The sequence below is a fragment of the Varroa jacobsoni genome, unplaced genomic scaffold (genome assembly GCF_002532875.2).
Source record: "Varroa jacobsoni isolate VJ856 unplaced genomic scaffold, vjacob_1.0 scaffold_66, whole genome shotgun sequence".
Lineage (NCBI taxonomy): Eukaryota > Metazoa > Arthropoda > Arachnida > Mesostigmata > Varroidae > Varroa > Varroa jacobsoni.
In genome coordinates, this window is record NW_019212968.1 from 371,111 (window position 1) to 398,656 (window position 27,546).

Below are 27,546 nucleotides of genomic sequence, written 5' to 3' on the forward strand. Positions count from 1 at the left end.
CGGATTGTTTGTGACTCTGGGACGACCGGTGTTTTGATGCGTGTATATGTAACGGTATTGGGAACGCCGCTAAACTTTTACGTTGAAAAAAACACCGAAAACAGCTTCCTCCATAATAAAATCTGGCCGCTTATCTCTGTTCGATTTTTGGCTTGAAACAGCTTAGTTCACAGGCAATATGAGTCACGAAAACGGTTGAGCAAGTACGCGCGTACGACTTTGTAGGTGTAGAGGAAGAACACTCTAAGGGCACGGGTTTTAATACGGGTTCTAATTCAGCGATCATTCCAGCGTCGCACGATGTCAGGATTATTCCTGAATAAATATCTAGATTTGCTCATTCGTCCATTCAGTTTGGTACCTCTAGTCTAAACTATTATTTTTCTTAGCTATTCTTTTTAACATTAGACGTGCAATTTAGTTGCTGATTATTCTTCACACACATATTATTTTGCCCACAGTTAGACAGTTACAACATGTGTGACTAAATAGTTAAAAGTATCTTTTTTATCTAGCTACGCATTGATTTGAACTATCCACCTTTCTGCGCATACGATTTCCACTTAGTATGGATATATTCATCATGGGCCCGCTCACCGTCCGCCCGCACTCTCCGTGCTTGTTTATATTGCGATGCGTACATTCAGAGCTGCTGCATCCATCTTGGAGTTGAATGGATACAAAGAGAAGCAAAAGAGAGAAAGACTCTCAAAACACAACCAGTAGCAGCAGCAGCAGCAGCAGCAGCAGCAACAGCAGCAGAAATCTAATGGTAGGGTGGTGAGCTCTTGGCACGCGGGTGAGTGAGTGTTATGCTTGATCCACCCGTCAGCGATCAGCAGAGTGCCTGCCGACATAAGAGCTGTTCGCACATCGATCACCGCTGCTACTACCTCGGCGAGAGAGCTTCCAGCGACTGTTTACGGCAACCCGCTTGTGTTTGCTGCTGAGTCTGCTACCGCCTGCAGCTCGAATGAACGCCGTTGGGTAGGCTCGTTTACTCGATCGTCGTCCGGTGATGGTCGTCATCATCATCGTACTGTATTGTCGGGAACTGTCGCAGCGATAGGGTAGCGATTGTCGTGTTTTGTCGCAGCAGTATACCTTTGTAAGTGTATGTTGTATGTGGGATCAGTGCTACCTGGCGAATGCAGCCCAGTCGACGCTGGCAGCGGGCTAACCGCGCCGCCAGCGACGCAGCAGCAGCTCATCTGACGCGCCCAATGTGCGCTCGAAATCGACTAGCCTTTTCATTGGATTCGGTTAAAGAAGACGTCGCCAAAGTGGACAAGACGCCCACTATTTAGACTTAAGACGCGAGAAAAAAAAACGTGCCACAACAGCAGCGAACGTAAGTCGAGCGGTAAAAAGATCGGAGGAAAAGGAAGGAGAGGACGGCTGACTCTGCCCGTGTTATTCGATGCGACAGCACCCATCAAACCAACAACACTAGTAGTAGAATCGTCATTACCTACTACTGCTACAACGCTTACTTTTATATTGCAAAGCACTCGCAGTAATAGGAGTCGTCATAATAACAAATAATATAAGTACTGTATTAGTAATAGTGGCGGAAATTGTTTTCGTGGCGGTGGCTGCGGCAGCTCCTTGATTGACCCTTGTCGATTGCATCGCCCGCCAATCCACTGGGGCTCACTAGATTCTCTCATGAGTCTCGCTCGCCGTCCGTATCTCGGCCTTGTTAGCACCAATCACTAGTGAACGTTTGAATTCGTGGTGTCGGAAATTGTGAGCAGGCCCCGCCTTGTTTACGTTATCCAATGTGCAAAACGGTGCATTTCTTCAGCTCGAGGTGCTGTTCTAGCTGACGTTGATAGCGTCTCTATTGCGCTGTCACGGTTAACAATAACAACAACAACAGCAGCAGCAGCAACAACAACAACATTGATTGATGTTATTATTGTTACTATTACTGTGATCACTGTTAGATGACGATGAAGATGCGTGGATGCTCCGGCTGCGACAACGAGGAGAACAACTGAGCATTGATATACTCTAGACAACAACAACGACCTGTTGTTGTCATCATTATGGTAATGTTGTAAGGCTTCTAAGTGCTACACCTTGCGACAACAACGATAACATCATCGTTACTTTTACTTTTTTCGAAGTAGGACTTAAGGACTGGTGAATAGCTCACAGTACCCAGGTGTAAAGCAGGCGGGAAGTTAGACTACCTAAATAGACTGCTCGCCGATTTTCGTGCAAAGAAATCCGAGTGATTCAGGAAATAACACGTTTTCCGAAAAACGTAAAGAATACGCCCCTCCCTTCATTTCCGCACTCTCTATCCGAGCCACCAAGCCCCAACACAAAGTGAGGCCATCGTCGAAACTAAGGCTCGTGCGCGCGTGTGTGTGTGTGTGTGTGAGTGTGTATGTGTGAGTGTGTGTGCGTGTGTGGAAAACCAGAACTGTTAAAGGCTACCAGTGGACCTAGATCTGAGCCTATCCAGGTGATTTTAAAATCGGGTAAACAAAAACGGAATAACAGCGTCTGTGTGCATTCTACAATATAATCAACGTTACAAACCTCAACTTAATTCTCTACGGACCCCTAACGAACGCTCAACGAAGTGCGATAAGCCGGTCATAATAGAGCAACAATAGTCCATCCCGATCGGTTCCTTTTGGTTTCTTTGTTTGTCTATGCAACAGTTTCGCTGCCGCTGTAGCTGTAGCTGCCGTCGTTGTCGCCATAGCCGGTGTCGTCATCACGCTCGTAGGCTTGTGGCACACAAGGCACAAAAATACGTGCGGACAGACACGGTCGATTCGTTGACCAATTGCGCTAGGTTGAATGAGACAGAGGAGGCTCGCCGCGTCATTGTAGTGAGAGATTTTTGCCGCCACTGTCGACGTAGCAGCAAACGCAACGCTACGCGCTGCCGTCGCCGCCATCCTGTATAAGTTCGCTCAGAGGCGTCATAATATGTGCGCATAGAAGAGGTTGAAAGCAAGGCTCATTTAAAAAACGATACCGTCGGAGTTGTGCGAGATTGAAAAATAAAGAGGGAGCAAGAGAGAGAGAAACGTGTATGTACAACGTGTGTGTGAGTGAGTGAGCAAGCGAGCGTGTGCTTGTGTAAATTTGTTATATTGTGCTCTGGTGATCGCTGGAACAAGAGCGTCTTGCGGTTTCGCTCGTATCGTACCGCTTCAATTTGGATGCTCCGCAAACGTACTAATTGAACGCTGGTTAATCATAGTAGATAAAGGATATTGAGTACGAAATGGAGTAGTAATCAGTAGTAGAAAACTTGTCGCGCGAAAAAGTGCTAACCATTCGTGAATATTCGAGAATAAATCGACAAGAACCGAACAGTTATCAGAGCGTTAGCTGCTCCAATGTTTGCACAGTGGGGTTTTGAGATTGCGATCCGGTGACGACGACGCCGATTGAACTGCCTCTACTAACCGGAAGTGACCCTCATAAGAAAGGCCCGGAGCAAGCGGACCTTTCCCTTTGCTAGAAAGCGGCGATGGATAACACGCTTGACGATGATGACAACAGGTTATTAACTTTCGCTTGTGTTACTAAGTGTTTGTTAGTATTTATAGTGGGCTTATGAACTGTGTATATGAACATATAGGGTGACCACTGTGAACTGTTGTTTCATTGGGTACGTGAATGGCCCAGCATAACCTTGTGGCCGCAATGATAAATCTAGCCATCAAAAAAAAGCAAATATTTTTATTGGCCTGAAGTTAGCCAAAAAGGAACATTGTTGGCACTTTTGTGCTAGTATCTACTGTCAGATTTTCAGATGCCAATTTGAAAAAAAATCCTAAATAATAATAATAATAGCATTAGTGAGAGGTTCTAAAATGATTGGCATGCGTATTCGACTCTAACAATACGATGGCATCACCAGCAACTTATGTTAAAGAACCCCTGAGCGAGGATCAGTTATCACCTAGGGAAGGTGATTCGTTGTGTATAAGCTTGCTACTCTGATTTAGAGATGAAGCATTTTCCATTGATGAGATCAACTAGTACAAAAAGAGGGTAGGCATTTGGTCGGAAAATTTTACTGGGCACATTTTATATATACAAAGCATCGAGATCACGGCCAAGATGGAAGTACTGAGTCATTTTCCATTGACTAGTGCGCTGATCGCCATATTCATTCTATCTTAGAACTACGTGCTCTTTGAATAAGCACTGGAGGATTGTATCATAAGTTTGTCCACGTTTAGTCTCTGAGACTTTTAGAGAGGTCGTCTGGACTTGGCATAGATACATGTATACCTCTTCTACCCATAACTATAACACACAATTAAAGTGGCGACACTGCTTTGCAAAGTATAATAATTTCCGAGATTTATGAGGCGAAATAACAAGAGTCACTTGAAGCTGCATTTGAGATTTCAAATTGATCCGTGCTTTGTTGGTTCGCAGATAAAAAAAAAAATGGGACCCAGAAACTTAAGTCTACCAATCGATCTTTCAAATTCGCATAAATGACGATCAGGCTTTTCGAGTCCGCATATTAATTTTGGACTTCGTGTGGAAAAATGAGTTTGAACAAGTACACGTAACATCCTTAATAGTATATACAATTTTTTCAGTGATAGGAATGTGTCTATTTTGTGTATGGGTATAAAAATTCGCTATATCATTTGTCAAATAGCGGATTCGCTGTTTTTTTTTTTATACTTGTGTATCCTATGAAACTGAGCAATGCACGACATGAATCATGCCGCAAGCAGCGTGTTACATATGTGGCGCTAAATGAAATATTCTTCAAAGTATTTATGAAATTTATGCTAATCTACAAATAACGTTGGCTTCACTTCGGTTTTCAATTGACGCTGTTACTATTTCGGTAATAAAATAATGCAGTGCTGCTCAACTATACATTCTGCTATCTTCTAGCATACATGATCACGCGATTAACGGTGGTCACACTTTAACGAGCCTTTAAAGTTGAACTACCTGCCTAAAATAAAGTTCCCTGTTTATAGTCAAGTATCAGTCAATAATTTGTTAGTCAAAATGTTTTTGTTTAAAATGTTCGTGTCTGTTTAATCTGATAGATTCAACTAAAAATAGGAAGTACGTACACAAGGTTATGAATGAATTGAGCATTGCTAACTTCTCCCAAGATGATTAGCGAATTTGCTTATAGATTTTAGCCAAGCGATAAATTTATGTATTGGCTATAAATAAGCAAACCCTAGTAATCCTAAAAAGCATGACTCATCTCATTAGCACTTAAAGGAGAGGGGTTATTAGTTTAAAAAGGAATATAAAAATAATGAGAAATATTGAGAAAATTTGTAGCTCCAGGCAGTGAACCGAAACATCCTTAGAATTACGGCGTTGCTCCATTATACTGCCGCCTTCTATCCGTGCTTAATAAAAAACCTAAAAATAACTTTACTCCATTTAACAACGTAGAACTTTTAACAGCATCTCAAAAAAGTTATAACTTATGTAACAAAAGGAATGAAATATCGTTGAACCGTCTCGGCTGACTAAGGAACGAAAGCTCATAACAGATATTGGAAAATAATTACATTACAGAACAAGTATGTACTCCACGGTATACCGACTACTCGATAAACATACCGATAGGCCCGTGGCAGTTCCTTCTGCAGCGTAGGTTCGTTTATCATAATCTATCTGATCATTCCACATGGACTATCCACTAAAACTACGCACGTTTTCAATGAAAAAAAACCTGTAGTTACATACAACTTTAATAATTGTCATAATGAGACAGGCCTCATTAAATGGTAAAAAGAACTGAGCTAGTGCTAACGGTGCAATAATCGGCTGAGAAAAAACATATATATATATATATATATATATATATACATACAACGAAGACAAAAATAAATAGACACCTCTATCACTATACGAAAGACATCTGAATACGTAGTCGTGCATACGAATTTATTTTTACAAAAACAACACCGAATGGACAGAGTTTCCGATGGTTGTAGAGGAATTTTGTTAAATACAACCTTATCTGATTAATCTAGTCTAAAGGCGGTCACGCTGTCGGTCATTTTAAGGCTTCAGCATGTTAATCGAACTATGTCGTGCATCTTGACCGAAAGAAGCATTTTAAAGAATTGCGGACACTTTGTCGACGTAACTTTGGGGCTAAAAGATGTATTTCTAATTTAAAAAACGCAATTTAATTGATTTCAATAAAAAGAAAACATTCATTCAGTAATTAATAACATTCGTTTTAGCGGCCCATACAAACAACCACAATATGTTTAGTGTAATTTATCTAGGGAAATGGGACTGATTTCGTGTCGGGCCTTTTTCTGTTTTGTTTGCTTCGTTGATGTAAACTATCAGGTTCGTATTTTCAAAACGCAAAAAGAAGGGCGCGTGGAGTTCAGATAGGGTTTGATTCAGAAGCACGTTGTGCAAAGGTGCAGTTTTAAAAAACGTGATTCATTTAACGAAGACATCGAATACTTACATTTGACATAGAGGAATGGTCATTGTGCTATCACTGTATCATATCATGTTTTAAGCTCGCAACTTTGGTTACTATTATCGGTGGAGATCGTTTTTATGATAATCGCTTGCGGTTCATGAATCAACTGGCATTTACATGTTTGTCTTAAATATGGCCTGACATCGACTGCGTTTCCAAAGGTGAGCAAAATTTTCGCTATATTGCACCATAACCGAAGCTGTAGCATGGTATTTGTATCAAAATATCGAAACTGCTACACGGTTACTTGAGGACAAAGACTTGTATTCAAGCCCTGTATTCAATTTGCAAAAGTACGTTATGCTTGATCCTTTTATTGTTTTAAATTAAAAATACTTTTCAGCTTTTAAATGAAGGAAAGGCAACGTTTTTATAAAAAATCATTTCGTTTACTAAAGCCAGAAAAATTTGGTTTGTTTCCTAGAACCACGAACATTTAGACGCTTAATTAATATTAATAGGAAGTTGTAATCACTTTTATAACTTATTAATGGGCGTGAACCTGATGGATTTGCTTTCATACGATTCACTTGGCGACATTGGGTCTACTGTTAGAATTATGCTTAGTGCTGCCTCGTTGGTCGATATCGTTACCTTCAATACTTAAAAGTTTTCAGTGTCGTTAAAGATGATCCGTCTATTCGCACATTAGATAGATAGTAGCATAAACAGTTTAAACTTTGCTTCATCTTAGGCATCCATAGACTTAACCAAAGTCTATGGAATAAACGTGGCTCTCATGGTAATGGCGTAGTAGGTAGGGTGTTTGTTGGCTAAACGTGATTGATGGGGGGGGGGGGGAGGCGTGCTGGTTTAGGTTCGGATCTGATCCAGGACAAATTTCGTCTTACGTTGCGACCCAGTCGTATAGTGAAATGTCTAATCCCGGTACTGGACGTAACATTGAGGGAGAGACACGGCCAACAAATGCAAAGTAAATGTCTGTTTGTCAATATATACAGAATAAATTCACGTTAGAGATGATAGAATTTTCAGAAGTTACGACTGCTGTCGAAGAGTTGCTGACCGCCCCTTTCGATAGTTTGTGGATGCTTATATCTTAAGATGCTTAACAACGACGAACAAAAGTCCTGTGTGGAAAGTATTTCGAGACTTCTGTTGATTTGTGGTAATTATGTGGCTCTTTACATTGATCGCTAGTGGGTTACGCCATTTAGCTTCGAACCCTGGAAAAGCGCACTTAACTTGAAATGTGAGCATGGCTTTCCTGCAGCTGTTATCAAATGTCTATGTGAAACTAGTTTTTAAGTGATCGAAATTATCAAGCTGTTCCACTAACAGGTCAGTGGTTATACTAGGCCGATATGCTTTAGGTTAATGCCTACCCCAGAAAATAAATTAGGCCAAATGCAGTACCACTTCTGCTGTTACTACAGATGTTTTTTTTTGTTAGCCGTTTTAGAAAGCGTCTAAGAGTATCTATTTAGTAATCATATTAGTGGTCCCTTTCACGTTCTACGATATTCTATAATATATAGGTACCGTACATTATTTTTCAATTTCACCTCGTTTCTTATATATATATATACATATATATATATATATATATATTAAGTAATGTGATACGAGTGAAAGCAGCGTGGGATTTGATTCCACTGTTGTCGCGGTTCCCCGTTCTTGGTGTTATGTCTGGCGTTCTAACGTCGTTCTCTTTTTATGTCGTCTGTTGTGCTTTCCCTTCCTGTTACTACTTGGCCTGGCCCGCTTCGTGGTGGTCATGTCACTTATGTGCGTTCTGTTTGCCTGTCTCTCCGTATCTCTCACCTGATCTCGTTTGACGCCCCCTCCTTTTCCCTCTCTTTGGTCGCTTCTCTTTCTGCGCGTGTTCATCGTCGTCCGCCGCTCATTCACTTCTTCAACAGCAATAGCATCTCGTGCTCGTCGACGGCCATGGTACAACTTGGAGTGGCAAACGCCGCCAACGCCTCCAACGCCGGCGGTGTAGTAACCGTTTGTGCGAGTGCACAGATCGCCAAGAACAACAACAACAACAACAACAACAGCAGCAGCTCGGGCAGCAGCAACAACAACAATAACAACAACAGCGACACCGATAATAACGGTAGCAGCAGTGGTGACAACGGCGCTGGTGGCGCTAATGTTTGTAGTGGTGGCGATACTCACAATAATAGTAGTATTAGCAGCAGTTGTGGTAGTAGTAGTAGTGGTAGTCATTGTGCTGCTGCTGCTGCTGCTGGTATAGGCCACAGCAGCCCTGGGGTCGCAAGTAACAGCAACGTTTCCACTGGCCATGCGATTGTTGGAGGTGCAGGCTGTGCCAGCGGTGTCGGACAAACCGGAAGTGCAGGGGGTGCTCTGAACCCTTTGAACCGGGCGGATGCGGTTCGGCGACAATCGATTGAAGTCGTTCAGCTAGCCAAATCCGATGTCGAGGAGCTACATGCTAAACTCAAGAGTCTACAAGAGGTACCTACTTGTCCATGTTCCTCAACATCTTTTTGTTAGAGTTTTAATCTTTGCGTCAAGTGATTTGTTTAAATACGTAAGGGAATGTTTTTTTGGCACAGATTAACTTGTTCATATATGTGCATAGTATACTTGGTTATAAAATATATAGTTTTTATTTTGATTTCCTCGACACTTAACCTTATGTTAGACATTGATACTCGTAGCCAGATTGCTTAATAGGAATGCTTCTGTTTTTAATGAATACTTTTACTCAAAAGCGTCATAATACCAGTTACAACAATAATGTTACGATAAATTTACATTAATTCCTTTTCACTTATTTGTTTGTCTCGTACAGATAAAGGTACTCTTGATGCAAGTGTAAATTGTCGTTTATTTTTCTGGCGTGTTTTATATAGCTTAGCTCAACTTATTCAATATAGTTTAAATGCGTTTAGCGATGCCAAAGTTCTTGAAATGTATTTGCGTAAAAAATTTCAAAGACTATCCTTGATATGGTCGCTTTGTTTCTTTAGGTGCTAACGAAAGGCGAACGCGAAAAGATGCAGTTAGAAGCGCAAATTGGTGCGCTCAAAGCTCAGGCCGCTTTGAAACAAACGCAGGGTGACGATACTATCCCGGCAAATGACGATCCTGATCAACTGCTTGACGCCCTTTTAGCCTTAATTCAGCAGGAGAAAGATGTTGAGAGTAAAAGCAGAGATAAGCACGAAAATGAGGATCAGGAGGTGAATAACATTCCAGAGCAGTCTTATGGGTCCGTAGACTTGCAAGCTGATTCATTGGATGTGAGACCCTGCCATCGAGGTGTGGTACTTAGGTCTCAGCCAGGATTTGCTAATAAACTTGCCTTACTCGTTGCGTTGTGCTCGCCTTCACAGCTCACAACAACCACGTCGTCATCGACGACTGCAACCGCAGCGACCAGTACGGCGTGCAGTAAAAAGTCAGTATTTATATTTATATAAACGTTTATATATACATATGTATAAAATAAAAAATTATCAAACAAAATAGACATGTTGTCGGGAGCGTTAAGATGACCGTGAGGAGGAGTACTACATCTGCTATTACACAATCGGAATACTTGCGAGTGTGTAGAGAACGTCAAAAAGAATAGAATCAATTTGAAATGGAAGGGGAGAGGGACGACCCTATTTGCACGTGGCTCGCGCCTTTGGTTACTATCTAAATCACTGTTGTGCACTTTGAATGTCCTTGAATGATGTTTGTTCATTGTTGTGGCAGGCACGATCGAGCAGATCCGTCAAGTATAAACGGATTACTAAATGCGGATGAAAGTGATACGACAATGGCTGTTGCCAACAGCGCTACAACAGTGGCAAATATGAATGTCACAACAAACAACAACAGCAACAACAACAACAACAACAACGATGTCGAAGGTCATTTGGTGGTGAATACAGCCAGCTCATCGGTTGAACAGTGTTCGGCAATTACGGACCGCTTTCAGGAAAAAATTAATAAACAACAGGAAACAATAGAACGCTTAAACAATGCCCTTGAGGAGGTTCGTGAAGGCACTTATAATTTACATACAAAGTTATGCTATGCTATGCTATGCTTTCGTCATAGTGTAGAAGCGGTTTTAGCTGTAACGAAACAAAGAAAAAGTGCGTTTTAAGTACCTTTAGCCGCTTTGTATAGCCAATTGTCTACTTCACTACGAATAGATGCATTTGTTTACTTCTTTCTTTGGCTTAAACGTAGGTGGAATTGATTTTAGAGGAAAGTCATGCGAAAAATGCAACGCTGCAGGAAAAGTTAGCGCGACAGGAACAAGAGCTCGTTCTTTTGCGAGACACCCGGGGAAATAAAGAACTAACAATGGAAACAACGGGAACACAACAAGAAACAGATATCGAGATGAACGAAAACACGGTACAGGATCTACAAACGGCTGATGGAAGAAGCACGTTGCTTGATCGCGATCCGACTAAAGAGCCTTCGTCTTCAACAGATGTAAGCACAACGAGCATAAGATAAATAGACAGGACGAACAGAATACCAATTGACAAATAGAAGTTCAGAGAAGCCACTACCATTGGTGTGCTACTTTAATTCAAAATCAAACGTACACTTAGCTGCTAGAGAATTAAAGTACATTTTTCTAGCATTCTGCCGTTGTAGCGATGTAGTTAGGATCCTAATAGAACCGGTAGTATAGAGAAGATCAATGTTAGGCGGCATCATAGGAAGCGGCATCATAGGAAGCGTCGTCTGGGCCTTCCTTTCTATAAAGACCGTACTGCGAGGAAAATTTCTATGAGCTATACGATCATTGGTAGTAACTTACCAATCGTGTTCATTTGCCAATCTGGCAGGTAACAACATCGTCTTCCAGTGGAGAGACTTTTACCTCAACGGAGGAGATGGTCATGCGATTGCGGGCCGAATTGGAGAGTGTACGGAAGGAAGGGGCTGCGACCGCGCGCCGTGAGGCTGACCTGACTGACCGTTGTGCCGACTTCACTCACCAGATCGAGAATTTAACTTCTCAGCTGACCGAGCTGACGTCACAAGCTGGAAGCGGGGGAATTTCCGGTGCAGCAGGAGCAGGCGCTAAACTAGAAGAGTTACAAAGGGAGAATCAGAATTTAATGCTTGAATTGAGTGAAGTAAAGCACGCTCTGAATCGGCTTTCCGGCGAGAATGAGCGCCTCAAGGTCACGGTTGCTTCGGTTCGCAGCAAAGAAGAGCGCGTTACGGAAGAGCAACAACGCCAGGCAAATTATCAAGCGGCGGCTATCGGTGTCGCGCAGGCCGCCAAGTCCAAAGCGGAAGCCGAAGCCGATGGCCTTCGCCGTGATCTTGAACAGGTCAAAACAGAGGCAGCTCAAGCGACACAGGAGCTTGAGGAAAAAACACGTAAGGTTGATGAAGATAAGAAACGCTTTGAAGACGAAGCAGCATCAAAGCAAGCAGAGCTCAGCCTTGAGCAGAAGAAAGTTACTGAAATGAAAAATCAGCTAGACAAGTTACAGCAGACATTACAAATCGATGCCGATGAACTCAAACGTGAACAAGGGTTACTACAGCAGGACCGCGAAAAACTTGACGAGGATTGCCTAACGTTGCAACAGGAACGACTATCGTTTGCTGAAGAAAAGGCCAAAAGTCAAGACGTTATAGCCGCCGCTAAAGCGAACGAATCTGAGCTTCGTGAACGCTGTAACGAGTTGACCGAGCGGTTCGATGAAGCGTCGGCGAAATTAGCCGAAATGAATAACGAAATAAATAAACGAAATAGTGAACTCGAAGGAGCCTTTCGAAAGCTGCGTGAGTTGGAGACAACTCGACAGGAAACAGAAAAATGCTCCCGTGAACTATCGGTCAAAATGGAGGAAATGGAAGCTGAAATCGCCAGACTAAAAAATCAACGGAGTATGGAACCTCCTTCACTTGAGGTTGAAATGCTTCTCGAAGAACTGAGGTCAGATCTCGCCAGAAGCCGTTCGGCTCTTGATGAGCGGACCCGTGAACTTACGTTAAGCAAAGGTAGTTAATTTAACGATGTTTTAATTTGGTCAAATATGTCGTCCACGGACCTGGTCGCTCTCAGTAGAATTGTGATTAACGCTAGCTATTAGTTTAAGTAGTACGTAACTATTTTACGGAAGTGGAACAAAGTTTAGGGACTGACTGTCCGAATTCGATGAATATTGTTGTTTTCAGAGCGTATTACAGAGCTCGAAACACAGGCTACGGAAACGGATGCGGTACTTAAAGCTGAAAGGGAGCGAGTACTCGAACGACAAGCTGAAGCCGAGGCCTTGCGAAGCCAATTGTCGGCGCAGGCGGGGCAGTTTGATGAGACGAAGGGCAAGCTCGAGGGTGTGACAGGCCAAATAAAGGAACTCGAAGAACAGCTTCAAACAGCTAATGTAAACGCACGAAAAGCGGACGAGCGTGCTGACTCACTGAATGCGCAGCTTGAGCTTCTTAAAGTGAAACTTAAAGAGTCGCAGAAAAATGCTGACAACCAGACAGCAGAACTGACTGAATTTGAAAAAAGGATCGAACAGGTAGGATTCGTTGTTGTTGTTGTTGTTGTTGGCGCCGCCACCACTGATGATGTCACTTAGCATAATGAGCACCCACGCGACTATTACGTCATTTCCGAACATGTAGAGCACTTGCCTTTTTCAAACGTCAAACAACATCGAATAACACATCGCCTTGTAGCTAAAATTGAGTTTGCAGTCGACGCATCTATTCAAGTGATTGACGTAATGTATAATCTGCTTGCAGGCAACATCTGAATTAGCGATCCGCTCCAAAGAAATCGAATCGTTGCAAGCCGAGGTGCAAAATGAGAAAGCCCGAGCGGACGAGAGCAATAAAGAACTGATTGATATCCGACGCGAGCTTGAGAAAAATTCTGCCAGTCAACAGGCAAATAGTTCCCTACAGGTAAGATCCATATATCGGACATAAAGTACTTGTACGAACTCATAGTTGGCTTCCTGCTCAATTTATGATCAAGAAGTTTTTGTGCGGTTGACTGTCGAGGCTATCGTTACAGACGTTACCTATAATAGATTTGAAATGTGTTTAGAACAATGAAAAATAAGCTTTCAGAAGTGAAATAGTATTAATAGACTTCTGCCAGAGACAAAAAAAATGTGTAGTAGGTTAGCAGTGCTCTCTTGCAGTTCAAGATTTGTCAATATATACCTGGTATAAGGTATGCCTTTTGTTGATGTTTTTGATTCTCGGGTAATTTCCGCGTCGAGCAGGAGAAGCTGTCACATGTCACGGAGCGCCTTTCTGCCACCGAGGCTCGAGCGAGTACTGCCGAGGCAGCACAAGAAGAAACGCGTGCAAAACTTCATCACGCCACGGAAGAAAATAGCCGTATCATGCAGGAACTTAAAGCGGTAAGTTTATATTGTTAAATAGTTACCACAGTCCTTTCAAAAATATAGCTTTCTAAATATATTAAATTTCGAAAATATTACAAGGTATGCATAAAGAAGTTAAAAATTCACATGTATTTGTTGAAAGGTAACATTGGGTCTAGCGGGAATATTGTTTAAAAGGTTTTGCTTCGGTTTACATTTTGGGAAGACTCACGTTTGTTCATACCAATAGCATTAAATAAGCATACATTAGCTATTTCAATTTCATCTAACTAAGTAACGCTGTGGGTTTGTGGGTCTATGTTATCGCGTTTTAGATGGAAGAGGAAAAGACATCTCTGCACGTTGATCTGGTTAAGTGTCGACAGCAGTTATGTGAAATGACACATATGAAATCCTCATTGGAAAAAGTGCGGGCAGAAAACTCAGAATTACGTTCGGGCTGTGAAATCGCACGAGCTGAAGTAGAGCGTATGCGTTCTGAAGTAGCTGAACAGCGTTCAGTCAATGAGCGACTGTCCACAGAGTTAGGAAAGATTCGACAGGAAGCTGCAACGACTACGGCAGCTGCCTCGCGCGATAAAGAGGCGTTGATGTCGGAAATTGCGGCACTCAGCGAGAAACACCTCAAGGTAATTAAGCCATACACTCGAAGTACGTTTCGACAATAGATTAAAGATTAACGTACTTTAACTGAGTTGCGAGGTAGAAATAGTCTATTAGGTGAATAAATGGCACATGGGTCTAAAATTCACGCGATCACGCAGGCTATTTTTAAAGCTTTAAATGAGGAAACGTGAGTATTCATGTGATAGAGACAAAGTGGTATTATAGATAAAGTTGCGTTTGTCCTTGTAATAGAAATGTGGGTACAATATTCACTGCAGGTCAATTCTGAACTCGAGAGCGCACGCACTGAACGCACTTCGAAGGCTGAATTGGCGGCGCAATTGGGAACGCAGTTAGCGTCTCTCCTAACGAAAACCAAAGAATCGGCTATCGAGAGGGAGAATCAGGAGCGGCAGATGACGGCGATAAGAAATGAGCTGGCAGGTAAATTGGCACAGACCGAAAAACTGACAAAGGATCTGCGCACGGCTATGGCGCACACAGATAATTTAAAGAAGCAAGTGTCCAAGCTCCTGTTGGCAGTCGCCGAAAAAGAGAAACACCTGGCGGCTCTGCACAGCGATAATCAAAAGCTGCGCGGCGAAAACCAGGCGTACGGTGACAAGCTAGCGGGACAGGACGCGCTTATTAATCGCATCGCCCAACTTGAACAGGATATTGCCAGCCGTAATGTGACAATTTCGAAGGTCTGCGCCGAACGTGAAGATGGCGTTCGTCAGCTCGAGCAACTGCGAGCTCGACACGCGTCTCTGCTTCGGGAGGTCCAGGAGAGTCGAGATGCTCGCGAAGCCGAGTCTCAGGCGGCCGCACGACACGCAATTGAACAGGCGAACCTAACCGACAAGCTGGCCAAAGCTGGTGAGGAGCTCGACCAGATGAAGAAACGCCACGACATCGCACTCAGCGAACGCACCATCGCCGAGAGCAGGTATATTAATATATTTGCATATCAGTACGATGTGCTGTATAAAAAACGGGAAATAAGAGGACGACGCGCATCATCGAAAAAGACGGTGCCGTCATTGTTGAAATATTAGTTCTGTTTTCTATTAATCAGATAATTCTCAGAAAACCGTGATAACAAATAAATTTGGTTAGGGAATATGCTTATCTAGCACATGGAGAACATAGCTGAACCATGCGACCTTTACTATAAAGGACAGCATGGTCTGAGTAATTAATGTGCATATTTTTAAGTATGTTTCCATTATAATCATGAACGTGCGAGCATTGCTAGTTTAAATGTTGGCATTAGCAAGCGGTTACTATGGCATGTTGGCATACTACCATGTGATACGATTACTATGGCATACTACCATGCCGGAGAAACCCCAAATAAGCCCAGCAAGACCCACCCACAAGTATGCCTTCAAGTAAGGGCAAGTTCTCGAGGCTGTACCGAAGAAATGATGCCAAGGACCTGTTTACCATCAAAGAAACCCTACTACTGTATGTTGCTAATATTGTTTCATTGCATATTACGTGTATTGTTTTTTAGATGCCGCTCGACGCTGAACCTGTCTCGAAAGCTGGAGAAAGAAGTTGTGACGCTACAAAAAGATAAAGAACGGGTCGCTAATGAACTGACAGAAGTCCAGCAGCACGTCACCTACCTTGAGAGTGTGTATAGCTTAAGTGTCAAATTATAATATCTACAATTAAAATTATTACTTGTGATGCTTACGATATATAAACGAGATCAAACACGGGATAATCTGGCCTTGATTTGATGCAAAAATAATTTGCCACGTTTCTCTTTTCAGACGAGCGCACTGAACTGCTCAAATCGTTCAAAGACCTACCCGAAAAAATGCAGAAATTACAAACAGAGAACGGTCTATTAAGAAACGAGGTGGAAAAATTGCGGGACCGGGAACACGCATGGGCACCATTGGTCCAGGCGGGTCTCGCCAGAGGCCGAAAACAAGCAAATGCCGGTGCCGCTCAGGTGGCAGCAGTCGCAGCGACAATCTCTGCACCAACAGCAGCAACAACGACAAGGTCATCTGACGCCTTAGTTGCCCCATCTGTCAGCTCGGCACCGCAACCGAAAAGTGAGTTCTTGATGAACCACAACTTATGATACGCGTACACGAGGGTACGAGTATCTGGTCATATTTGACAAGAATACACTGAACGGTTGTTTCCCTTCCCTTTTGTTCGGATTTAATAAATACTAATACTACGTAACTCGTAAGCACTCTAACTGATATCTGGACAGAATTTAGGAACAAATAGTATGAAATGGTAAGGCATTATTCAGATAGTACAATGACATTGTTATGCCAAAAAATATACATACTTTGCCTCTATACTTTGCTCATCCTTGACAGAAAAAACAATCTTCGCTCGGTTAAAAGATGGCACCAACGAAAGGGCGGCAGCATGTGACCAGTCACCTGTAAGAAGCAAGATCGCCATTTTTGAGGAGAAAGTCGCTGCGGGTGGTGGGAGCAATGCACTTGTAGCACCTGCTGTGCCCGGTCCTGGTTTAGCTGCCTCTTCTGGGGGCTCGGCAGCAGCAGCGAGTCCGACGGGAGGCTTAGGTGGACGGAGACGAGGTATGCGACGCAGTGCCACCGACACCGATTTCGGTAACGCGGCCCCCCCTCCATCTAAACGGGGTAGCGCTGACACCAATCGTAAGGACACGCCGTCCATTACTTCAGACGAAAGCAGTATTAGCACTCAGGCAACTAGTACAGGTAGCAGCCGAAAAGAGACGAATTCAAAGAACGCTCCAGTTACTGCGACGACAACACAACCGAGCCAACAACAATCACCACATCTATCTTCTACAACCCAACCTAAAGGTAAGACCAAACGCTACAAATTCCTGTGACTGTTTTACCACAATTGTCCAGGCTGTAAAAACCATATAACCCAATTATTAATAAAAATTATGGAGATTGAATAGTTTGTATAACTATATCTTCTGCTGGATTAGTGGGTTTATTATGATTTTACTATTTGCATGATTCTAGACCGAAGCGCAGTCTTGGAGCTCTAAAAATGGGGTCAGTTATAGGCCAGTTACCTTAGTATTGGCTGTCGAGATTGTAAGGCATTACCAATAGGGTTTGTTGGTTATTTGACATCACGTTGTAGGCCGTGCGAAGATGTCGTCGTCGACCGAGGAGGACGACGAGGATGAGGTTGTCTTACCTGCGCCGATGACAAGCCGGCGACGAAGTCAACAAGGAAAGACACCAACTGCCCCAAAATCGCGAAGCTCACAGGCTCCTTCAAATGTTAAAAACAAAAGTAATGCTCTTACGAGCAGCGGACAAAAAAGCCGCACAGCTGGCGACAAATCGACTGCAGGCCGGGATACCACATTTATGGCGGCCAGCGTTGTTGGCAGCAGGAGTTCAAGCACTGCAAAAGCTATTTCTGACAAAGAACAAGCCCAACAACCCAAAGGACGCAGGTCACTAGTCAAGGGCACGCCGAAGAAAACTCCAACGAGCGGTGCTGCGGCTATAGGACGACTTGGCACTCCTGTTATACAGGATCAGGTTGGCGGCACCAGCGAGGGAGGCGTTGGGGGTCGATCGCTAAGAGCCAGCACACTGGTCGTAAAGAAGGCGTCTGATATCGATGCAAAACAGCGAGAGCAGTTCAAGCACAAAGGCCGACCATCTGCAGGTGCGATATCAACAGATGTATAGACGATGGTGTATAGAAGCGAGAGGTGAACAAGGGTAAAATCGCTTAAAAAAGTGTGTGAGTTTTTTGCGAAGTGCGAGCGAACGAGCGGGAAAAATGAAAGAAAATTCGTTGGAATATATGTATACGAAAGCATAGAAATAGTTAGAGGATCTGTGTTAACGGAGTTAACGGCAAAGCCAGCCGTTAGCCATGATTATAACGATTACGGCGTTATCCTACTGTCTACTCCTTTCCCCCGCTTTCCGTATGCCTTATTATTGTACTCGTATGTGTACCTCCTGTATTAAACAGTCAGATGACGAGATAACAAAATTGCCGTAATTATTAAGGCAAACCAATCAATATGACTGTACAATATAATCAATAAAGGAGGCTGGATCTATGAGGGGTATGGTTTGTGCATACTAACCTAATACGTTTTCGCCCGGTGTCGCCGTTTAATGCCAGATCGATGAATTTGCGCTATACAAATTGTATCGCATTCTCATTACAATATCTTGTAAACACTAATGAGTAGGCGATAAATGCATCGCGGCTTTTCCTATAGAGGCAAACGCCAAGGACTCAAAAAAGTCGCTTTGTTTTCGTTGGACAAAAAATGATTCGCTATACTCGTTTACTGCGATGATTTAATTATAACGAAGCGAAAGGATTGGAGTTTATGATAAAAGGTAGTTGTGTTTCAGCGGAGTGGTGGAAAACTGGTGTATTGTTTGGCGTCATCACAACCATTGATGACGCTTCACATAACAGTGAACGTATAGCGACAAATTCTGAGTCTTTTATTATCCTGTTCTAATTGAAAAGAGAAGTTTGAAATTGTTAGAGTAGTAATATTATATTGTTACTAGAGCTAGCAGTAAGGCGCCCTGATCGCTAGAGTAAAAGGCATTTGGGGTCAATGTTGCAATCTTGCCAGAGTCTACAGTAGCCAAAAATCGAAGTTAGTCCCATGCCTCCATTTTATTTTCATGTATTATCTAGCCGTTACAAGCGCTTTTCTGCCGCGGCTGCTGCTGGTCTCAATTCTAACTTTTGCTAAACCAACGAGTTCTATGAACGTGTTAGTCAGACTGGTGATCACATAAGCACATCAGCGTTTTAAAAGAAAAAATTAAATTCGGTCTGTTCTTTTTTTCTAAAATTACTTTCATAATTCAGTAATCACTTCAGGTAAGATTGTTAAAATATTCTGATATTTTTCGGCTTTTGCAAATAGCTAGCTTATAGCTTGATATCTGCAGTGCTACGTCGACGCATCTGTAATTAATACCTAATTTCTAATTTTAGTAGTGAAAAATCTTAGTTCTGGGTATCCACTGTTCTAGGAGCAGTGTCGAGAAATAAGGAGCAAATTAATGCCACGTTGGCATTAATGGCAATGGGCGTCCGTTGATGAAGTTCAAAACATTAAAGCCATGCATCGATGTATTAACGCACTGTAATGCTTCGAAAAATGTTACCCATAACACATCAGTGAGCCAATTGTTCTCATGGTATAATAGTGCTAGTGCCAGTAACAGCAGTAATGGTAGTACTAAGTGGTGGAGATATTACGCGGGTTAAAAATAGCTACGCGAACTTGTACTTTGAAGAAATGACACACATTCGTGTCAACACATATATATATATATATATATATATATATATATATATACATTCACACACACACACACACAAAAATCATATGTATGATGAATAAAAATCCATATACGTAGATATGTTATTGATAAAATAGGTGGCACTTCTACAAATATTATTACAACGATCATTATCATTACATCTACAATAATATGGTCCTGTATAATCATTGAAGAACATCTGCTGCGTGTTTATGTGAGTATGTTTGTGTAGGTTCACATATGTTTAATGGGAACTACTCTACGTGTAATATAATGTGTATACCTATGTCTTTAGTAGCTTACTGCGGTGTGGTACCTTATGTAGAATTGTCGTGAATCTGTCGTGTGGTGGTATGTATACAACTTCAAAGATATAGCGAAACACGTAGCTTAGAACACCAAAAGTGGCTATATTATATATCATAAATAATAGTATATAGCACGAATGAACCCATCTGCACGACAAAACATTTGTGCTTTAGCGTTTTAGATAGTAATGTATATATGATTGTGTATATGAAATATAGCAGCGACGTTTATATAGGGTAGTAGCGGGTATAACTAATATAATAGCAGGATCAGCAACATTTGGGTGATTACGACCCCAATTATCAGGATAACGCAATGGATTTGAGTGTATAAGCGGCAATTTCAGAAAGATCCAATGAACGAAACGGAAAATACAAAGGACAACATTACTGAATAATTATTATTGTATTTTGCCCTACGAAGTACGCGAACGTCGCCAAGTCCGATATATATATATATATATATATATATATAAAGAAATAGAGAGAGAGAGAGAGAGAGAGAGAGAGATAGAGAGAGAGACGGGAGCCAAAACACTTGCAATGATGAAATACAATACCAGTAATATCACTGATTGATCACAATTTATAAATAAAACAGGGCACACAAACGGAGACCAAACAGTAGAAATACTTCGAACAGTCGTAAATGACATTGTGCAGTGGGTGAACATTTCAATCAACGAACGCGAGATTCACGATTAAACTGCTGTTCAAATAGTGCAGCCATTGAGGTCTATTCACCTAGCTATCTAACTCTGCAGCCATTGGGTGCATTGATTCATGATGACACTAATTTTAATCATACCGCTAGTGTAAGCGAACAAGGCTGTCTTAGTCCAGTAGTAGAGGGGCACTCACTCACGTTTGCAACATCGACTAGGTAACAGTAGTATGTATAGACAAGTGATCTTGACGAAATAAACAGTCAAAAAACAAAAGGCACTGTTCTGTATGACAAAGAGCCATAGCTACAATACACACATAAAACGCAGTAGCGTAATATATATATATATATATAATATGATGCAGATGGAAAGTGCAGAGCACATAATTGAAATAATATGTAACCCAAACTGAGGTTATACGCGAGTACATATAAATAGGTGTAAGATCAACATACACACAAACACACACATGTGCATATATATATATAAATATATAACACCTATATTTATTTATCATGCACGAACGAGTGGAGCACATATTCCTCATTCTGTACTCTATTAAAAAAAAGCTAAAGGAAGGGACCCAGAAGAAGGATGGGAACGACGAAAAACGCAGAAAAGACATTTCTGCACTTCGTATTATCCTCCAAATACATCCTGCAGGTAATAAGCGGCAGGGACGAAGAGAATGTATGGGTCAAGGGTCTACTAGATTATAGCATAAAAAAATGCGACGATATTATTTAAACTGAATATATGTAATTGGAAAACCTGTTCGGTACGACCTAGTGATACCTAGCTGCTATGGCTCCTAAAGATTTGTGGTCTATCACTTCAACAAACAAATACTGAAAATAGTTGATGCAAAATGTTAATAAATATTTGGTCTCGGCAGATACAAAAACGGACTTGATACCTGACAGGTTAATAAATAAACTATAACACCATGGAAACGGAACAATAGAGCCTCAATTCAGTTCAGGCCGTGGGCGTTCAGATAACGTTCCGTGGGTATAGGCCGTATGAGACTGGACACCTAATAGGCAGACTAGACTTAAGCAATATTTCATGCGAATCATTGTATTTTGCTTTATCTGTAGGGTCGACGTCTGCAGTTAATACACTGATGTTTAGAAATTACGTTGATAAATAGTTATTGCGACAATTACAATGAGACCAATTACTCATTTGAAGCTTTTATTCTAATTCACCTGCCTTGCCGCCAGAACGCTATTATTCGAAATTATGCTGATTACTACCAGTCGTAATTTCTATTTCACCATCATCGGTTTTCCTACAACAGTTTGAGGTAGACACAGAGTAAACTGTAGCTGTAAGGACAATCACTTTTGTGATTGCAGCGTTCTGTTATTAATAATGCAACATTTACACCCGCAAAAGGAAGATGTCATTGTTTGATGTTCTTGTAAATGTAGTGGTGGGCGTAACTATTCTTTGTCCGTTGGCCAATATGAAATGTAGCAATGAAACTCCTAAACATATTTATTGGTAAACAAAGCACTAGAGGGTTGTAGAATATTCCATAATCTCAATTCCAAGTTTCGAGTTGTGCATCTTGTGCCGCCGTTAGGTATTCCATCAGATGGCTTCTCCCAGCACGAAACGAGGTTCGTCTACGCCCGGATTCGACCACCACGTGTCCTTCAGGGTTAACAGGCAAATACGTGTCCTACTACGCTAAGTCTGGGGATACTCCTTAGTCTAGACGATATCGATGTTGGGAATTCCACAATTAAATATTCATTCAATATTATGTTTTTTGCACTCGTTTTGAGGTGAAAGATCGGGACGTGTATTTTACTGGCAACAGCGAACAACAGAAAACCTAACCATTATTATTATCACCACTACAATCATAGCAAGTGTAAACTACATCATTCATACAGCTTGAGATTTGAGCACACGTGGACAACCAATTGAATGTTAGAGGCCGAGCACTGCGAGACTCAAACGTAGACGCTTCATTGTTATTATAGAAATTAGTTGGGAATGAATCGAACAGCGAGAACGTATAAAGAGATCGTATTAGTAACGTAAACTAAAAAACGCTAAACGATCTAATGGAGATAAGGACCGGTTGAGCAATTACCAATGGCTGATAGCATACTTCCGCCGGAAAGACAAAAAAAAAACGACAGAATGTGTTAGGGTTAGGGACGCTTATAGCTCCTGCTAACATATATATATATATATATATATATATATATATATATATATATAATGTAAGTTTTCTGTATTGATTGGAAAACGAAAAACTGTACTATGTATTATTAAACCAGAATACTGTAATAAATGAGTAATATTAACAGCAATGGTACGATAAAGTAAATAAATGCGTTCATCATTTAGATACATAATTTCGCGTCGAACATTAACTAAATATTTGGTAGGCAAACGGAAAGGGCTAGTATTATTATTGCATAATTAATACAGTGGAGCATCGTATTGTCTCTACTATCATGATAATGCTATTACACCACATATAAGAATATACAATAATTATATCATGAAATATACTTTATTCTTATAACACGCATATTGTCATTACGTAATATTGAACCATATATATATATATATATATATATATATATATATATATGAGGCTTTTATCATTTAAAATTTTGTTTCTCTTAGCTTGTCACTTTTACTGAATTTATAATAGTCATAATATTATGAAGGCGTAACTACCTTGTAGATAAGTTGGAAGTAACTTATCTACAAGGTAGTTAGTCTAGCCGTATTGTATAAATATATCGGTCAAGCCGTAAATATTCCTGTAGTATTCGTCGTTATCGTTTCATCTTCGTTGAGGTTTGCAATTAGGTGCAGGTATTATTAATGCGTACTTCGTTAGCTCTTCGCCAAGCAACAGATACACATTTGTCTAGAACACTCGTTTTCCCGTCAAGTATTCAAAATCGTCGACTCAGCGAATAGAGCTTCTGTAGCTTGAATAAAGTTGAAACGGAATTCGAATTTATTAGCCTGCTACTTGACCACTTTGCATTAGTGTTAGGCTCAGTTTTGCTGAATGCACAAGACTAAATATGGACAGCAGTAGGACACGTGGTATCGAACAATATATTTACAAAATATATCGCAAGGTTTTGAGGGTTTGCGACAAAAACTTACACTATAGGTTCTCGGTTCTTGGAAGATAACGAATTACTAAAAAAAAAAAAAAAAAAAAGTAGGACGAAATATTTGTTTAAGCTTGTAAGAAAGCCACTGTCTTCAGGTTTAGATCGGTCCACGGGTGAGATTAGGGTCTGCATATATTCCTTAATTATCACGCTTTTCACTAATCCATTCGAGAGCTTGACAAGGAGGAAATATAACTTGCTTCTATACAATGTAATCATCTTTGTGAATCACACTCAACTTCCAGACAGTCTCTCTCTGAGGATATAAATGTGTATGCATATAAAAGGAAGCAATCTCTCCAACTGAGTTATCCTTATGTCTGCAAAGTAGAAAAATCGTACTAATAGTTCAAGTGATTTATACGTTGCTACTTGGATGCCTCAGCAAGCTCACTTTTGATATGCAACCCTTGAAGTAATATATCTTAATAACGCTGCCGATGAGATGTCTGAAAATATAAGCTTCTGTAATGTGTTTGAGAATATTTACGACAACAACTGACTTGTATCTGAATAAAAAAAAGATTAACTCATTTAGCAAGCATGAGCAGAAATACCAAGAAGAGTAAATTTAGATTGGTGCTAAAATGGCTCCTAGAGATACGACTAATTAAAGGGAATATAGGATCATGGCGGCAGCCTCTGGTATCCAGCAGTGGTGATCTTTTATCATTCGACTATAGCGGCATGCATGCCAAGTTCACGTAAAGTTGATACGATTTAATCATTCAATAGCTATGATTCTAAAATAATACAAGGCTTAATAGTGATGTTATTCATTTCTCTTGAGAAATAAACATAAAGCTTTATGATAGTTCAATAGTAATAATATCAGAAATTATTGATAACTGTTAATGTTGATTTGTTTCTTGCCTGCCTTGTTTTGTTATACAAAGATGATCACTGAGAAAATATTTGTAAAGCAAATTCCAGCCGCTACTTTTTGCATCGAAAGACAACAAATCCTCGTTGAAAATTCTAACTACAGTACATATCAAGGTGCATATACGAGGTGTATTAGACTCGTATTTGTTTTTTGTAGTCAAGTTCTAAGTTTCCTCTTCACGTCTGATTACTGTACAGCTTTACTTGCTTCATGAAATGCCTAGCAAGCAATCAGAGGCATTCCTGGCCTTCGTGTGTTCGCTGAAAAGGAATTGGGATCAGAGAAGAGATGGCTAGCACCCACGCAACCAAGCTTGGCTTCATCATGACCTGAACCCATTGAGTGAACTCTGTATTCATTATAGCAATATGAGCGAAGACACAAAAAGATGAAATCGATTACATCGAAGTCTTTGCGTTCTTCGCAGGCAGGAAACAGCAGGGATGCCTTCGAATATGGCAATGTCAATGTCAAAACATATCCATAGTGCGTGGACCACGAACGGATGGATCGATTTGTTGATGGCTTCTGTTACAAATCAGAGCTCTTCTTGAATCATTTCCGATTTGAGGGCTAATAAACAGTTGCGTAATACCTGAGCAGCACTCTGTAATTATTAGAAAGAGCAAAGAGAAGTAAATTAAAAAGCAGTACTGCATACAAATATTACGCAAATTTTTTTTTGTTTATAAATAGATGTTATGCTCTGCATAATTTTTGGTCGCCCTTGCAAAATATTTGAAACACCTAAATACATGCAATGCACGGATAGCCACAAGGAGGGGGAAGGTAAGCCTACGATTCAATCATAGCTTTACAGTTAGATCAAAATTACTTTTACTAATTAAAAGCCTTTTTTCCGACATACATACGTCTTTCTCAACAGTAGGTCCAACTGCCCTTCTGTACATGCGTACAGGACTAACATTATTAACAAACCTTGTTGTGTTTCAGCTGTAGTTCCGCTAACTCAATAAGGCTTTTGCGGAAATTGGCAATACGGCGTATGCGGAAATCTGCAAGTTCTCGCTCCATGGTACCAGAAATATCCTTATATCGCGTGCAAGCCTCACGTTGTGCCTCTTCAGCAGCACGGACCTCGCGATCCCTGAAACGCGCCTACAATTTCATAGAATATATCGCAAAGCCATCACTGTTAAGCAACTTCCTTTTCGTAACGTGATGATGAACTATTGAGACTGCATTTGTTGATTTCTTCAATTCGTGTACGGTAACCCAACAAAACGGTTCTCTACAATTTCAAAATTCTGCTCAATACAATTCATATACATGTGTTTATTATTGTATCTTGTGCCCTTATATTCACTAAAAAGGTGAAACTGAATATTGATGTGCAATAATTGTATCTCTTTTAATAAAATAAGGATGACTTGTGCTTTTCATGGCAGTGACGCAAACATTGATGTATCTGAAAAACACGAGCGAGTCAAGTGACGTTAAGCTATGGTACGTAATATTTCAAGCCACTAGTTAAATTTGAGGCAGTAATAGGACTTGCCATAATATGGGCATAGCTCAGTTATTAATTCTTATTCGCCTAAGCAAAAATATATTATTATTTTCACTGCCATGTTATTTGGTAAAGTTTACCTTTTCGACCATTTTATTAGCAGTCTCATAGTCAGCAAGGCATCGGACACGACGCTGCATAAGGTCTCTCGCAGCTCGCGTTTCATTAAAATAATACTTTAGGATATCCGTAAGCTTTAGGTCGATATCGGAACAGGCTCGTCCTTCGCAGCGGCGTGCCCGCTCCAATCCATCAGCAAAACGAGGAACGAATTTGCGTAACGGAGCTTCCATTTTTGAAAGCTCGAGGAAGTGCGTAGATATACGGATATAATTGTCTGCTAAACGTTTATGTGCCTGCAAGCAGATTAGCTTAAGTTAACGCACTATTTACTAAACAGATATATTAATACTGTGAATGAGTATTCATTATAATAAGAAAACAGGTACTACTATTACTAACAACCCAGGGTTTTCGCCGCCAGATGAACACGAACGCTTTTATAGTTACTTCTGTCACAAAGGACTGACATGCACTTGGGGTTAAGCGCATCACGAACATCCACAATTATTGACTGCCTCATGTATTAGATTAATTTATATCCGTATTTCCAAATCGTAGGATTAAATCAATAATTTAGCATTCCGTACTTTTAGTGCTGCTTTCGACATACCTGTGTCATCTTGTCAGCTTTGTGGAAGGCATTTTCAACATGTGATTGATACGATACGAGGAAATGCTTCTGGGGATCGAATACGTCATTGCGTTCTGACGACGGAGACATAAATTCGTCGGCACTCTGGTTTAACTTACTGAAAAATTTGTGGAATATCTCCTTCTGCGGAAAATAAGACAAAGGAATACAACAATTAACCTGTCACTGCCGCTATACTTAAAACAACAGTTTAGTCACATTGGTTTCTTTATCATGCTGCGCAAATATTTTCATACCTGTTAACGGTATTTGATTCAGACGTATCAATTCAATAATGATAGCAACTACTTTTATTGTGATTGGTGTATCAGAATACAAGTGTACCATCAAATTAATACAAGCAGTTGAACTATGGAAATTTTATTCCGTGCCAGTATGATATATAACCCACTCAGAAACCTGTATAAAATTGCAATAGCTTTAGAGATATTAGAAAGACGAAATTCGGCAAAGTATTATACCCACTGATAGAAAAACAAAAAGAAGAAAAAGAGAGTTAAATAGATAAAAAAAAAAAAAAAAACTTATTTTT

At 40.9% G+C, this 27,546-nt stretch overlaps 2 protein-coding genes across 9 annotated transcripts in view; one reads left to right on the forward strand and one right to left on the reverse strand.

The window, feature by feature from the left end:
- The first annotated feature begins 758 nt into the window (after window positions 1-758).
- LOC111262022 (uncharacterized) lies at window positions 759-21,622 on the forward strand. Its single transcript, XM_022835993.2, has 15 exons — window positions 759-3,534; window positions 8,368-8,932; window positions 9,451-9,881; window positions 10,184-10,466; window positions 10,667-10,918; window positions 11,281-12,454; window positions 12,632-12,981; window positions 13,208-13,369; window positions 13,696-13,836; window positions 14,136-14,450; window positions 14,706-15,376; window positions 15,947-16,068; window positions 16,212-16,502; window positions 16,782-17,261; window positions 17,557-21,622. The coding sequence occupies exons 1-15, from the start codon at window positions 3,503-3,505 to the stop codon at window positions 18,117-18,119; spliced, it is 5,832 nt and encodes a 1,943-aa protein (XP_022691728.1). The 5' UTR covers window positions 759-3,502; the 3' UTR covers window positions 18,120-21,622.
- Window positions 21,623-21,898: 276 nt separating this feature from the next.
- The window catches only part of LOC111262035 (sorting nexin-32), a 12,992-nt gene continuing 7,344 nt past the window's right edge, over window positions 21,899-27,546 (reverse strand). For all 8 annotated transcript variants that reach the window (XM_086968973.1, XM_022836035.2, XM_022836028.2 and 5 more), the window contains 4 exons: window positions 26,973-27,137; window positions 26,380-26,655; window positions 25,708-25,887; window positions 21,899-25,375 (listed from right to left, as the gene is read on the reverse strand). In XM_086968973.1, the coding sequence (XP_086825099.1) occupies window positions 25,307-25,375; window positions 25,708-25,887; window positions 26,380-26,655; window positions 26,973-27,137 (690 nt within the window). In that variant the 3' untranslated portion in view covers window positions 21,899-25,306. The remainder of the gene's footprint in view (window positions 25,376-25,707; window positions 25,888-26,379; window positions 26,656-26,972; window positions 27,138-27,546) is intronic.

Coding starts and splice junctions, on each gene's coding strand:
- LOC111262022 (XM_022835993.2), top strand. CDS start 3,503: ATGGATAACACGCTTGACGATGATGACAACAG. Junction 8,933..9,450: donor AACTCAAGAGTCTACAAGAG/GTACCTACTTGT, acceptor TTGTTTCTTTAG/GTGCTAACGAAAGGCGAACG. Junction 13,837..14,135: donor TCATGCAGGAACTTAAAGCG/GTAAGTTTATAT, acceptor ATCGCGTTTTAG/ATGGAAGAGGAAAAGACATC.